This window comes from Nicotiana tabacum, chromosome 3 (assembly GCF_000715075.1).
Source record: "Nicotiana tabacum cultivar K326 chromosome 3, ASM71507v2, whole genome shotgun sequence".
Lineage (NCBI taxonomy): Eukaryota > Viridiplantae > Streptophyta > Magnoliopsida > Solanales > Solanaceae > Nicotiana > Nicotiana tabacum.
Window position 1 is genome coordinate 156,380,686 of NC_134082.1, and position 16,513 is coordinate 156,397,198.

At 35.0% G+C, this 16,513-nt stretch overlaps 1 protein-coding gene across 1 annotated transcript; it reads left to right on the forward strand.

Moving 5' to 3' along the window:
* The first annotated feature begins 10,397 nt into the window (after positions 1-10,397).
* Positions 10,398-13,212, forward strand: LOC107831147 (pentatricopeptide repeat-containing protein At4g21300-like). Its single transcript, XM_016658881.2, has one exon. It carries the CDS (start codon positions 10,524-10,526, stop codon positions 13,092-13,094), a length of 2,571 nt encoding a protein of 856 aa, XP_016514367.1. The 5' UTR covers positions 10,398-10,523; the 3' UTR covers positions 13,095-13,212.
* Positions 13,213-16,513: the final 3,301 nt, after the last annotated feature.

A 16,513-nucleotide genomic window follows, 5' to 3' on the forward strand; every position in this document is an offset into this window, starting at 1 on the left:
ACTCTGTAACTCATGAAATACTTATAGTATCATGCATATACGTATGAATGTCATGTTGTGCAAAGGTACATGTGTTCATAACATTATCAAGCCTCTGAGGGCATCCCATCATATCATCTCGGCCACTGTGGGCAAATCATCAACGTATACCAGCTGATCAGGTAGTGGTGTGTATATAATGTCGTAACCTTTTTCCATATTTCATATACATATAATATACATATATACGCGTATATAATGCCATCTGGTCATGGGTCAATGTACATGTATAAATGCATGAAATGCATAAGAAATACGTTAATAAGATTTTCATGGTAGCCATAAAAATCAATATGCCTTTCGGATAAACTTTTATCAAATACGTATTTTTCTAAGACCCGTGAATAGAAGATATAATAATAATTCACATGGGGAATCAAGAATATAGACACCCCTAGTATTTCTATGAATAAAGTCATTTATGAAAATTATGCACTTGCTTGTTTCGTTTGTGACGTATAGATCATGCCAAAAGAAATAAGGGATAGCCTTAACATACCTGGAGTAGGGAAAACTCTGTATAATATTTTTGGAGGAGATTGTACCGTACTCCTTTAGAACCATAAAATTTTACGTTGCTACGATTCTAACAATTCTCGTTGGAATTGTTTTGATGCAAGAATTTTTGTTGGAGCCTGGATTGAATTTAGCTACTATTCTTGAAGTATTTTGAATCTATGAAGAATGATATTGAAATGAATATGGACACTCTGAACTTTGTCCAAAATGAAAATGGAATCAAGACTTAGTAGTAAGTCTGTCTTTTGTCCAAATGAAAAATGAGGCAAGACTTGTAATAAGTCTGTACTTATTAATTTCAAATACATCTTAGATAGCCACCTATTCAAGAAGGCTAATGAGTCATTTCTTAGTTTTGTGGCTTTTTGTCACGTTTTTTTTTGGGGTTGGGGGTGGGGATGGGGGGAATTTAATCTTTTTCTCATTTTTTTAATAATTAATTAGGTAATGTCTCGTTATTCGGTAATTAACCAATTACTCATATAATTAAGAATTATCTCCACTTATTTAAAATACTACTCACTTTTAGCATACCTTATACACCTTACTATCATGGCCATGTGGTACCTTGTATGACATTAGTCCATAAATAACGGGTATTAACACTCGGCCCATATTTTATCCCAACATGCCAAATTTGGACAAAAATTTATTTTCTTTGACTTGCTTCCCATATCACCTTCACGAATATACTCATCACTTGTTTGAAATATCATAATCCTTATAATCTCCAAATAATCTTTTTCTTGGACTGATGTCCATTACCTTATGACAAATTCAACGTACAATACTACAGGGTGCAACATCATCGTAATTTAATACTACGAAGCGTAACATCATCGTAATGTAATACTGCAGGACGTAACATCATCATAATATAATACTAGAGGACGTAATATATCGACGTAATATTACGGGGCGTAACAGTGATAAGAGTTCTTTGAAGAAGAAGGTTAAAGCAGGAAAGAGTTGAATGCAAAGAAATTGAGAGAGTTTGCAAAAGTGTTAAGTGTAAAAGAAGAAGAATGAGGCGTATATGTAAAGAAATAGGTGGCTAAAATCGTGTCCATAATTACCTCAAGATCCGGCAAAAATATTGCTAAATCATGGAGTAACACGTATTCGGGGTATTATATGTGGAGAGACGTGTGTCTAATCAAGTGTCAGAAATTTTTCAGAAGGGTTCAGAAAATTTTCCGCCAAGAAAGGAATCTCACCAACTTCCCAGTGATACAAAGATGTGCCACCAGAAAGTAGAGGGACTATTTGTATAGAATAAAATTGGTTCATATTAAATACTCAAATGATAGAGTGACACGGGAAACTACGGACATACGAAAGACGAAGCGAGTGGAAGCCAAGACCGTGGACAACAGCTTCGGTTGGCCTCGGGTAGACCCCGAATGGAATATTATCAATAGGGACAAACAAATATTTACCACCAGATGACATCCAATAAAGAATATTCCTCAGCATTAAATATACATCCGTTACAGAGAATTTTGGTATTCATAGCCTGTCGTTGCATATTCATCAATGACCCTCATTATTGTCATTTAAGAGGGATTTGATCCTAGGACCTTGTTGCAAAGGCTCAGCTATAAATAATGACTTCAACAGTAACACACGAAATTTTAGACAAACTTATGATACACATTATTCCAAGCTAAATAATACTTTATTTTCTGTCTATCAATATTCTTATTGCTGCCTCTGGAAGCCTACTCCGGATTGCATTTTATTTAATTTATTTATCTTTTTGGGATCAATTCAATTCGTTTGTCTTTTAATAGGGGTTTGATCTTAGGACCTTGTTCTCTAGGTTTAACTATAAATAATGATCTCAACAACGATTGTAACACAGAGTTTTCTGACAAACTTATGCTACACATTATTCCGAACAAAATAAAACTTTACTTTCTGTCTATTAATATTCTTATTGCTGCCTCCGGAAGCCTGCTCCAAAACCTAGATGTCCGCTATCTTGTCTCGATTTTAATGTTAAGTCTTGTATTTTATTTAATTTATTTATTATTTTGGGATCAAATCAATTCGCTTGTCTATAAACCACGTTATAAATTTAACTATATCATTTTATGGGTAAACATCTTAGTTGTTTCAATCATGAATTTTCTTGCGCATTTTTGATGCAATATATGAAATTTGCGACAACATATTTGTGATATATTGGATTTTAAGGCTAACTATTCGGTTCAAATGAAATTGATCGGTTCCATGTAAGTACAGTAAAACTATATTGTTCCCCTACTTTGTGATAAAGTTAAAGTTTTGCACTTTCTAATAAAATTATTTTATATTATTTTGCAGGAGCGTTGGTTTGTACTAGGTCCAAAAAATTAGTTTTCACTCAAATACTTGATGTTGGAAGCGTACAAGTAATTTTGGAATCCAAGAAGGTTGTCCTCGTCTTTTATAGCATTAGAGCACACAAAATAAAGAATTCCGAAAGTAGCCCCGTGGTGGGAAATTAGGTTACAAGTGCCGCCCTCAACTGTTAAATTAGTTAGAGTGGTAATGAGATACGCATTAATTAGAGTATATAAATTGAAAATAATAGAAAAGAATAAACTAGGGGTTCTTTTCCAAAATTTTAATGAAACCAACAGATGAATTTCTTATAGTCTTTTTGTGTGGCTTGTTAATATGAGTTTTTTCTTATAGCCTTCTTGTGGGTGCTTTTGAATGAATTTCTTCTAATAGCTAGTTAGTCTTCTTGTGTGGCTTGTTTGATGAATTTCTTGTGGGTGCTTTTAAAAGAATTTTTTATTATAGTCTTCTTGTGTGTATTTTTTACATGGAATTTGGCCTAGATCATGATGTTTCCCATAATGCTAAGCGCACGGAAAATGAAAAATGAATGTAGCAAATCGATACAAGGTGATTCTTTAGCAAATGGGTCCGGGGAAAATGATCCAAAAGAGTTTCTCCAGAATTTATAGAAACCTCCGATAACAGTATTGAAAATGTCAAGGAAAATTATCATGGGAACAAAATTGTGGTAACTGCAAGAGCGATCTAATGACCACCGAAGAATGTAGAAGACTTGGTGCTGGTGAGAATTTGTACATGATGACGAATTTGTACTTGGTAATGTTTTCGCTTCATCTTCTAACTCAACGTATCAATTAAGACATGTGGTTTTTTATAGGTAATTATATAAATTTGTTATGACAACGGACCTATCGGAACGTGCCATCAAGGGAATTGAAACGTGTGAGAGAACCTAAAGTTGGTGACTATGTGGTCCTTGGGGCTTGGTTGGGTAAGATCAATTCTGTTCTGAATGATGTCTGTATTTGCTATTTGATGATCATACTGTAAGTAAAATTAAGAAGGCTACATATGGTTTGACAAACAAGATAATGGACTTTATTACTATTATATAGGTGAGCGTGTAAGAACATGAAAACAAAGTATGTTTAGATGCAGTTACTGCTGGTTCTGTTTAATCAACTGGGTTACATCTGCTGAACTTGACCCTGCTCTATCTCTACTACAAGACCAAATAACTTGAAAAGGTTCACAAAGGGTCAGGGACTCTTCAAAGGCTCATGGATGAAGTGGTTGAAGCTAGATACGAGGGCAGAGGACCTCATTAGGGAGGTTGAAAAGGAGGAGGTCCTAAGTGTATACCAACTGGCTATGTTTGGTTGTGGCTACGAACACTTCGTTGTTGGTTTGTCACATGTTTCTGTACCATAAAAAGTGAGTTGTACTCGTATCCCTTGGGAGAATATCACCGGACTCAAAGATAGTAACATCGAGGTCAGATGTGTTGATGGGAAGAAATCCATGGTGTTTCCCAATACTTATTAATCTTTCTCCAATTCTTAATTGCATGTCCAAGATTTTAATTTGTTTCTAATAATTGTTTTTTGGTTTCTTCAGGTTAGGCCTCATGCAGTTGATGTTGTTGATCTTGAAGATGATGATGAGTCTACCGCAACCGGAAGAAATGGCGTAGGAGGGGTGGCTCAAGGGGCGACTTATAAAAAATTATGCAATAGAAAAAAAAGCACAAAATTTTTATTAATAAAGATAGAAAGACTTTTTATTTTTTAATAGTAGAAATATTTTAGAATCTTGAATTAAATTATTCAAATTTTCATATTAGTGAATATTTTTTTTTACAATAACAACCAAGGTAACACATTGCAAACACATGGCTAATTCTTATTAACTTGAATTAACCCTTCCCAATATAAATTTAATATTACTATCAGATATTTATTGTGAACTTAAAGGTTTTACGTCTAAAAAAAACATTATGCTATAAAGAAAAATACCAAAAACAAATTGCTTCGTATTTAAATTTGATCAAGGAATGTTAGTATAAAGAGAAAAAGTGAGGAGATCATATATAGAAAAGATATGTTAAGGAGTGTAAATGCTATATTTTTTACATCTTATATTGTGCTTTTAGTAAAATATCCAAGCTTATAAACATCTTAAGTCACCAACCAACATTTTCTAGCATTAGTTACAACTGAAGTGAAACATGGCACAATCCATGTAATCAATGCGTGCATTAGCCACATATATCGGTTTGATCGAATCTCCAAGTCTCGTGCTCAGGTTGTCATGTTAAAATTTAGAAATGACCATTGCGGCTAAACCATATTTTTTAATATAGTAACTATGTATCTCAAAGAGCTGATAAGCGAAATGATTTGGTGACGAGAGCGATCCAATGACCACAGAAGAATGTTGAGACTTGGTGATGCTCTTGCTGGAAGAGAACTTGTACTTGGTGATGTTGTCGCTTCATCTTCTAACTCAACGGGTCAGTTATGACATTTGGTTTGTATAGGAAAATATATTGATTTGTTATGTTATGGCAACGGACCTATCAAAACGTGCCATCAAGGGAACTGAAACGTGTGAGAGAACCTAAAGTTGGTGACTATGTGATCCTTGGGGCTTGGTTGAGTAAGATCAGTTCTGTTCTGAATGATGTCCGTATTTTCTATTTGATAATCATATTGTAAGTAAAATTAAGAAGGCTAACACTTTCAATCTTACACCAGATGGTTTGACAAATAAGATAATGGACTTCATTACTATTAAATAGGTAAGCGTGTAAGAATAGGAAAACAAAGTATGTTTAGCTGCAGTTACTGCTGGTTCTGTTTAATCAACTGGGTTACATCTGCTGGACTTGACCCTGCTCTATCTCTACTACAAGACCAAATAACTTGAAAAAGTTCACTTGTTTATCTCATTTAAACTGGAAACTAGGTCACTCATATCTGGTTCCTTCACTTCTAGTATCAGTATCATTAGTTTCTAAAAAAGCAAACAGAGGGTCAGGGACTCTTCAAAGGCTCATGGATGAAGTGGTTGAAGCTAGATATGAGGGCAGAGGACCTCATTAGGGAGGTTGAAAAGGAGGAGGTCCTAAGTGTATACCAACTGGCTATGTTTGGTTGTGGCTACGAACACTTCGTTGTTGGTTTGTCACATGTTTCTGTACCATAAAAAGTGAGTTGTACTCGTATCCCTCTCTCTGATTTTGTGATTTGATTATCTCTTCCTTATTTTTGAGATTTTTTTGGTTGGTATTCCTTGTATTACTGTATCCAATATTCTGGGATTTTGTTTATTTCTTTGCGATAAACTTTTATTTCTTAAATAGTTTTACTATATATGTTTTTCTTTAAACTGTATGGGGTGAAATATGACTCAGTTCTTTTTTTAAATTTTCTGTAGCTTCTAAGAGTTCTCGACTATCTAATCTTCTAATCCTTATTATGGCTATGGCATGATTGGCTTTGGGGATATTCTCTTTCCAGGTTTGCGATTTTATCTGAGTTCAATAAAAGAGTGACCTTTGGTTGGTGCAATCCATATCTCTCTGTATATGATTTTTTTATTTTTACATTCCTTAAGTAAGAACAAAATTGCAAAGTATTAAATTTGACTCTCTTATAATAGAAATAAATATACTTATATACGTATATTTAATGCACAAAAGGAAAAATCATTTTATAAAATCTGTCAAAGATATCCACATAAACAAATCATTTTTTCTTAAATTTTTTATTGATTCAAGAATTGAACAAGGCTCTAGAGATTTCAGTTTACCTTTGTAAAATTTAATGAATTACATGGATGTAGACAGCTTCGATGAAATTGTTATAGGTAAAAGGTCACATGTTAATATAAAGAATAATATGAATATAAAGCTTGAAATAGTTTCCACTAGCGTTTACTTGAATTCAAGAATCAGCTAAGACCTGTCAAATTGAAGCTTGGAAATATAATGTATTAGTAGTTCTTTTTCTTTATTTGACTCAAAAAAATGCTAGGAAATCGTATAGCTTGTCAGATGAATTAAGCTTCTATTCAAAGTTTATTATCTTTTGTCTATGTAATTAATGATTCCTTTTGTTGTAAGGGAGAGATAATTTGTAGTACATGAAAATAGTTTTTGACATAAAGATTGAAAAAGGGCACCTATTAGATAACAGTAAAAAATTCTTTCATGATACATCTTAATCTTGGTTATTTAGTTACTAGAAGCCACGCCAACTTTAGTAATCAAAGACTGGGCAAAATTATATTGTTGAATTGATGAGAGAATTGCTTTATGTTGTGCTAATGGCATTCCTTCTACACCTACACAAAATTTCAATAATACAGGTTTTTTTTTTCTTGTGAGCGTTTTTTGATATTGTTGTGTTTATATGATAACTTCTCTTCGTGCCATTTGCTAGGAGTTGGAAGAATCCAAGTATTATGAAGAGAAGTGTCATTGGGGTAGAAGAAGCTATATATTGTGTTCTGATCAAGCAATTTCTCAATTTTCTTTTGCTTCTTTCTCCTTAATTAAGTAATTTTAGTTTTAAATATTATTTTTGCTCATAGCACCATTCTCACCTTCCTTTCTCCTTATCACTATGCATTTCCCGAATTTTAATGACACTTTCCTTTCTTCTCCTACATTCCCCATATAAGTAATAAGAATACTGCTATAGATTTTCTTTGTAGTTTTGATGCTGAAGCGAAGCTGCAAAATATTACAGAGAAGTTGGGAGTTTATGCTGAGGAGGAGGGTATTATCTTTTACTCTAGTATTATACATATCTATTGTAGTTTTTTATTTTGAGTTTTTTATATTTGAATTGTTATTGTATTTTAATTCATATATGAGTCGTACTTCCCTAATAGAGATTTGGTGATAGGGAGCTAATGCCAGTGTTCCACCATAATAGTATATACGTGTGTTCTGTTTTTTCCACAAAACTCTGTCTATTATTGTAGGCTAAAATTTAAGCTGAAATCCGTTAATTTTTCATTTAATAAAAAGAGTGGGAATAACATTAGCTTCGAATACAAAAAGTACCAAAGTTACTGAAAATTTTTCTTTTGAAAAATTTAAATAGCTAAATTTAGTGTATTTTAATTCATATATGAGTCGTACTTCCCTAATAGAACCAAAGTTACTGAAATTTTTTCTTTAGTGTATTTTAATTCATTAGCTTCGAATACAAAAAGTACCAAAGTTACTGAAAAATTTTCTTTTGAAAAATTTAAATAGCTAAATTTATAAAAAGAAAATATTTTGCCGAGCGAAGCGCGGGTCAATTAACTAATTTGACAATATTCTTGAGATACTTCTTGCTCAAGGAATCTCCCATTAGGATCTTGCACTGACATAATATTGGGTAGCATAAGATACTACCTTACAACAGTTGTGGTACACTCATCTCATAGTATTGGGTGGTGCATGTTAGCAAGTCACACTAATAATTTGCATATTTCACTTATTTCTATCCAATCAAACATCGAAAAATGATTAATTAGACTTAAAAATAACCTCGTAAGGTAAAATATTTTCTGTCGTACCAACTTCTCTGTCATTCTACTCCTAATAAAGTTGTTTTGCCATTCAATGTTTGATTATAGAAAAAATTACGCTCAAATACAATTGATACCATGATGCTATCAAAATTGGCCCATATTTTTAAATGCTATCAAAACTAGTCCACATTGTATATGATATATAAAAATTATTTCACCCTTTAGCCCTAGTAACTGCTAACAAGAAAAAACAAATGATAAAAAGACTTTCCTTCTTTTCCCTCGTCTTCTTCGCTGCCTCCTCATTTTTTCCATCATCTTCTCTCCTTCTCATCGTCTTCTATTACTCTTTGTTCCTATCTTTTCACAGAAAATATTTTCTTACCTATTTCATTTTTTTCTTTGTCACACCACACAAGTTGTATCCTTTGAATTTGAATTGTAGTTTTAAATCTGAAAAAGCCATCTTCGTTGAAGCTCAAAGCTCCATGATATGGGCCATGGATATCCCTGTGCATTAAACTCAATTGTGTGAAGAATTTTGGACAAAAAATTTTCGATTCTACTGCTGGGTTCTCTAAAAAGTCGACTCGAATGTTTTGAAAATTTTTAATTCGAGTAACATTGTGACTTCGTGCTTCAATTTGGATGGGTGTTGATTAATAATGGTATTATTAATTGGTGAGGCAAATTTTTGGTGTTAAAATAGAGGTGTGGTGGTGGACATAAGGTGTTTTCTAGTTTAAATTTTGTATAACTGGTATTTATACACACTTATACAATTTGTATAATTATGTATCATTGTGTATAAATATGTATATTTGAGTATAATGTTACATAAATATAATTTTTTTTCATTGTACAATTTTTTTTTTGTATATATATATTGTTAGTGTATAATTGGCCTCCATAAAAATTTGATACTTTCTTCTCCTCTTCTTCTTCTTGTTTTTCTTATTTTTTTATATATACGTTATTATATATTTCATATATAAAGTTATACATTATTATATATATAATGTACATGTACAATTAAAACTAAAATTGAAATGTTTGCATTTATTCTTACTTTTTCTCGGAAAATCTATGTTGTTTTTTTCTGCCAAATTACAAACTTGCAGCATTTTTTTTTTTATTTCTATCATTTGAAACTTGGGGAAGAAACAAATATAAGATTTGATAAAGATCCTTCAATTACATTAATGGTTCTAAAATATATCGCTATTCTCATTTTATCATCTAAACAGTTTAAGTCTCCTTTAGAATTGTAGATGTTTCTATTGCTTCCGCTTCTACACAATTTTACATTAAGAAAAGCAAATTCAAATATAAAAACCTTACGTGTTTTCAGAAAATAAATGTCACCATTGAAGTTGATTGTTTCAATTGAAATCTGTGTGAAGCGTAGGAATTTATGAAGAAGGAATAATAGCAGTAGTTGGTGGTGTAAAAAAGCTTTTCGGACCTTAACATTTTATCTTTGGGCTATAAATTTGTAAAGTTGTAACTGGGCTAACTAATTATAATATATGTGTATGAATTGTACTTATGTGTAATTCTCCCATTAAATATTGAGGTAAAACAAAACTGGATAAACCATATAAGCTAGAAGCCAAATGATGGTAATATTTTGTAATTTTCCATTGTCAATACTAAGGGGTCGTCTGGTTGGAATACGATTTATACCGGTATAAGTTATATTGGGATAAGTTATGTCTGGGTTATAGTTTATTCATTGTTTGGTCTGTTGTATTAAGAATGACAATTGCATAATTTCTAAGAAGAAGGTATAAGTTAAACCGGTGCTAATTACCCCACCTTCTATAAGGTATAAGTTATCTCAATGTTAAAATTAACATCGGAATAACTTATACCTGATTTGCTAACCAAAAAAAATATTAAATTTTTATACGACTCTTATACCTTCTTATACCTTATACCAAAATTACAGTTTTCCCATTAATTATTTGTAGTGTGACGGGCAAAATAAAGAAAAATAAGAGTGAACGTTTAAAATTGTTTGACTTGCCTGGGTATGCGTAGCTCTTCCTTTCCTCTTTCAAACCAAAACAGGAAAGAATTTGGAGAGGATATAAGAGGAAAATGGACAAAGAAAAGCAGTCAACATCATAAGAAGATAAATGTTGTTTCAAAGCAGGAATATCTGTGCAATCTACAGAAGCATCTCAGTCGCTGCTGCACTTTCCTCAAAACCCAATTCCCATTTCATCCAAGACTCCGTTTTTCACTACACAGAAGAGGTTTTAGCATTAAAACTTGCTCCAATTCTACAATCCTGCACTTCTCTTACAGAAAGTAATATTGGTTCTGTTCTTAAAAAAGGAAAGCAGGTTCATGCCCAAGTCACTGTAAATGGAATCGACAACTTGGGTATTCTTGGTACAAGGATCTTGGGCATGTATGTTTTGTGTAATAGGTTTACTGATGCCAAGAACTTGTTTTTTCAGCTGCAGTTGTGTTATGCTTCCCCTTGGAATTGGCTGATTAGAGGCTATACAATAATGGGTCGTTTTAATTGTGCAATCTTGTTGTTCTTTAAAATGTTGGTTTTTGGTACTAATCCTGATAAATACACTTTTCCTTATGTGATTAAGGCTTGTGCTGGTATAAATGCTGTGAAATTAGGTAAATGGCTACATGGAATTGTAAGAAGTTTAGGTTTTGAGGATGATGTGTTTGTGGGCAGTGCTTTTATCAAGTTCTATGCCGAGAACGGTTGTTTGGGCGATGCTCGTCTTTTGTTCGATAAAATGTCTCAAAGGGATAGTGTCTTGTGGAATGTGATGCTTAATGGCTATGCTAAAGATGAACAATCAGTGAATGATGTGGTTGAGTTATTTAGGGAGATGAGGAGAAGTGAAACTAAGCCTAATTCAGTAACATATTCTTGTGTTCTTTCGGTTTGTGCCTCGGAAACAATGGTTAAATTTGGTTGTCAGCTTCATGGGCTTGTTGTTAGGTGTGGGTTGGAAATGGATTCTCCAGTAGCCAATACGTTGATCGCGATGTATTCTAAATTCTGTTCCTTGTTTGACGCACGAAAGTTGTTCGATTTAGTGCCACAAGCAGACCGTGTGACTTGGAATGGGATGATTGGAGGGTACGTGCAGAATGGGTATATGGATGAGGCACTGGAATTATTTCATGAAATGGTAGCTTCCAGTATCAAACCAGACTCCATCACCTTTTCCAGTTTGCTCCCCTCAGTTTCAATTTCAGAAGATTTACACCAGGGGAAGGCAATTCATGGTTACATTATGAGACATGATGTATCTATGGATGTTTTCTTGAAGAATGCGATTATTGATATGTACTTCAAATGTGGCAATGTTGAGGCAGCACACAACATATTTAACTGCAGCCCTGCGGTGGATGTTGTTATATGTACTGCAATGATTTCAGGATTTGTTCTTAACGGCATGAGTTTTGATGCCCTAGAAGTTTTCCGATGGTTACTTATTAAGAAAATGAGGCCCAATCCTGTTACTCTAGCAAGTACATTACCAGCTTGTGCTAATTTGGCTGCTCTGAGAATAGGTAAGGAACTGCATGGTGTCATTGCTAAGCGTGGTTTTCAAGGAATACTTTATGTGGGAAGTGCAGTGACGGACATGTATGCAAAGTGTGGAAGGTTAGATCTTGCTCAACAAGTGTTCAGAAGGATGTCTGATAGAGACATTGTTTGCTGGAATTCGATGATCACGAGCTGTTGCCAGAACGCTGAACCGGAATTGGCCATTGACTTTTTCCACCAAATGGGTGCAGATGGAGCCAAATATGATTGTGTCAGCATATCCAGTGCTCTTTCTGCTTGTGCAAATTTGCCAGCTCTACATTATGGGAAAGAGATCCATGGCTTCATTATGAAAAGTGCATTTAGCTCTGATGTTTTTGTGGAAAGTGCATTAATAGATATGTATGCTAAATGTGGGAACATAGAGGCAGCTTGGCGTGTTTTTGACTTGATGGCGCACAAGAATGAAGTATCATGGAATAGTATTATTGCAGCTTATGGAAATCATGGCCTACTTAAGGACTGTTTGGATTTGTTTCAGGGAATGAGAAAGGATGGATTCCAGCCTGACCATGTCACCTTTCTCGCAATCATATCAGCTTGTGGCCATTCTGGCCGAGTTGAAGAAGGAAAGCATTACTTCAATTGCATGACTAAAGAATATGGGATTACGCCCCAAATGGAGCATTATGCATGCATGGTTGACTTGTTTGGGAGAGCTGGTCTTGTGGAAGAAGCATTTGGGGTGATAAAGAGCATGCCAATTGCTCCAGATGCAGGCATTTGGGGAACATTACTCGGGGCTTGTCGCTTACATGGCAATACTGAGCTTGCTGAAATGGCTTCTGAGCATCTGTTAGGCTTGGACCCGCAAAATTCTGGCTACTATATATTACAAGCAAATCTACATGCTAATGCCGGTAAATGGGATATGGTTTCTAAAATTCGTCATATGATGAAGGAAAGAGGAGTGCAGAAAATACCTGGTTACAGCTGGACTGAAGTGAACAATGGAACTCATATTTTTGGTGCTGCAGACTCGAGTCACCCGCAGTCTGCTCAGATATACCTTTTATTAGATAATCTTCTAATGGAGCTGCAAAATGAGGGTTATGTTCCTCAAATTAACCTTCAACTACAACGTAATTATCCTCAGAAGTCTGTTAATTCTGATTAAATCACTATTAACCACATTGAATAGAGCTTAGCTTGGGCACTGTATCCACACTCCAGAGTCAGCATAGATATGTCATATTTGTGTTGGTGTTTAACCAAAAAATGGGATTTTGGTCAAAGCTTTAATTTAGAAGAACTCGGGTTACTGATAATCAAAAGAATATATGAAAGAAGGTAATTTCGCTAGCAATAATATAATCAGAAGAGAAACAAGTAAGTCAATATATTCAGATAGTATTTCATGTCCCTACAATTGATCGGTTATCTCTCTTTTATAGCTATTTGGGAGATATGTATTTTGCCTTTGTCATAATTAGGCTATTATGAGTGATTAAAGACATTGAATGCTACGTTACACAACTATTGTATTTAATACAGATTCTCTAACGTATTCAGTATTTAATGCTCATTAAATACTGTATCTGTACTTTCATATATTGTCAGATTCATTCCCCTTGACTCCTGGACCTAAATGACTTAAATAGCTACGGGCGCCGAGTCCTTTGAATATCTGCCCGTGCCTCTTCTTTGCCATTGCTCGTATCTGTTGCAACTCATGTCTCTTTGCCAGTTGTAACTCTTTGACTAGTCTACGTGTCTTGACACATCATCTTTATTCCACTTTAATATGTAAACTGAATTTTTCCCAATAGAGATAGTCCTCCAACTTGTCACTTATTCATCAATTGAATATTTGGAAAGTGGATTTCATTAAAACGAGAATTTTTGTCACCATTAATGCTATGACAAAATTGACGCTTCAACTGTCACTTCCATTTAATGCTCTTCACACGTGTCACTTTTTCATTAGTTCTGCTGTTTTGCAGCCCCTTTTAAGGCTTTTTCACGACTCCACTATTCACGAAGCATCATTTATCATTATTATGGTACTTCCATCACACTTTTTCCTTCGGTGGTTGCTTATCAGTATAAATATAATTTTTTTCTTTGTCTTTTCCACATAAAATTTACTGAATATTCAATCTCTCAAATCCCTGTTTGCTTCTTCATCGTATCATCCTCCTTCGTCATGTCTTCTTCAAATTCTAACCCTAGAAGGGTTCCCATAGTTGATACCTTCCCTAATGTTCCCATTAGAAGCAGAAGGGGAGATAGGCTTCGTAATTTAGGCTCTGTTCGCGGTTCTTCCACTCCTTTACCTAGTTCTGGCCCTTCTTCTAGAACTAGGGGTTCACTTTCACAAAGATCTTCTTCAAGAGGTAAGGAACCTTCTGAACCTCTTCGTGAGCCTACGGTAGATGAGATAGTTCCTACGGAACTATCTTTTTATCATGACAGAGAATCTCTTAGGAATCAAGTCTCTGGTTTAGATCATGCTGATATTTATCCCACTCAAATTACAGAAGGTTTGATTTCTGTAGTTCGTAGAGACTGTCATTGGAGTAGTGATTTCCCTATTATTATCCCTAATCCAAACCAAAGAATCACCTCTTACATGACAGGATTTTCTTTTGTTTATACATACCATTTCACCTTAGGATTTAGACCATCTATTGACCCTGTTATTCTTGAGTTATGTCATTTCTTTGATGTTTGTTTGGGTCAAATTGGCCCAATCATATGGAGGGATGTTGCATGTTTAAGGCATTTAACCAACACAGCCGGTGTTCCCTTTACTTTCCCTTATTTGATTCACTTTTACTCCCCAAGACTCTTCCGCAATAGTGTTTTCACACTAGTAGCCAGGAGCAAGAGAGTTTTGGTGAGCCCTGAGGATGACAAAGACCGTGGCTGGTATGCTAGGTTTGTTGCCGCCCCCACTGTTGGTTTAGTGGGTAATGATAATGTTCCCTTCCCTGAGAAGTGAAATTTTGCACGTAAGTCTTTTTAACTTTCTCGTACCTTTTTCTTTCAAGTTTGTCTTTTGTAATTTTGCTTTTTTTTTTAGCAACCATGGGAGTTGTGGAAGACGTTCCCAATTTCCGTGATTGGGTAGACAAGTTATTGAGGACCACACCAATGGATGGTAGGTCTTGGAAGGCACTTTCTAACCGTTTTGGTTGGAAAGTAAAAACTCATGGTAAGAGCTTTTATTTTATTTCATCTTTTCATGTATTTTTTTTATTGCACTAATTTCAATTCATCTTTTTAACAGGATTTGCTATTCGTGGAGTCACTGTCGAGGTAGTCGCGGTTTCCCGCATCTCTTTGGAAAGGACTCAAGAAATAATCTTGGGTTCTTCTGCAAAAAGAAAAGCCGTTGCCGTTGAGGAACAAGACTCTGAAGAGGAGGAAAACGGGGGCTCTTTGGTGACAAGGCCATGAGATCGAAGACGCATCATTTCTGATGATGAAGCAGAGGTATCCCCCCATCGTTCTGTTCCTCTTACCGAGTCTGCTGAGACTCCGATCCTGATTCTTGATGATGACGTTGCTCCCGCTGCTGCTCATAACTCTGCTGAGCAGCTTTTTATTAGCAGGTTTGGTAGTGAAGGCTTAGGCCCTGTTTTAGATGAAGTACCCTTAGCTTCTTTTTCGACACCTGTGTCTGTAACTCATCATTTGCCAGTCTCGATTGTTTCTGTTCCTCCCCAGACTATTTTTACCACCTTTTCTGTTCCTCCTTCGACAATTCCTCCTCCAAACATTCATCGCACTGAGGTTGGCTCCTCAAGTAGGAGTGCTGTTATGAGACGAGTAGTCATTGAAGTTCTTGCTGAGGGTAATCTCTTAAAGAAATCAGGTCAAGCGGATATATGGCTAGAGCCTTTAATTGGCCCAATTGAGAAAGCTAAGCTAGAGAGTCATAGTTCCTTGACCCTGATGAAAGATATTGTGCATGCCACTTTGAAGGTATTCCCCTTCTCTTTTTTCTTTTATTTTGTAATTTTTCTATCTTTGAGGATTCTTATTTCCTTTTTCCCTTTTTAGGCCAACCTTATCGGCATAGAGATGATGAAAAGATTTTCCCACTCAGATCAATTAATGCATGATTCGCAGTTAGAGGCGTGCAACTGGAGGGAACAGTTTGAGAGCTTGCAAATTGATGTGGAGTATTTAGAAGAGAGTAAGAGTACCTTGGAGCAGCAGGTACGAGCTTTGACTTTGGAGTTGGCGGTTGAAAAGGCTTCCTCAAGCCAAGCAGATAAAGAAAAAACTCGCCTTGAAACTTCTTTCTCAGAGCAGCTGTCCAAGGCTAGTGAAGAAATCAGAGAGTTGAAGGCTCTTTTGAGTAAAAAAGAAGCTTACGTTGGGGAGCTCGTACAAAATTTGACTCAGGCACAATAAGACTTTCGAGCTTCTTCTGATAAGGTGCGTGCTTTAGAAAGCTCCCATGCCTATCTCCAGACTTCTAACACATCTGCCTTGCAGAAAATGAGAAGTTAAAGAACGAAATTGCTGACTGGGAAAGGGATTATGAGATCCTTGAAGATAAATCTGCTATTGAAGTAAGTTGAG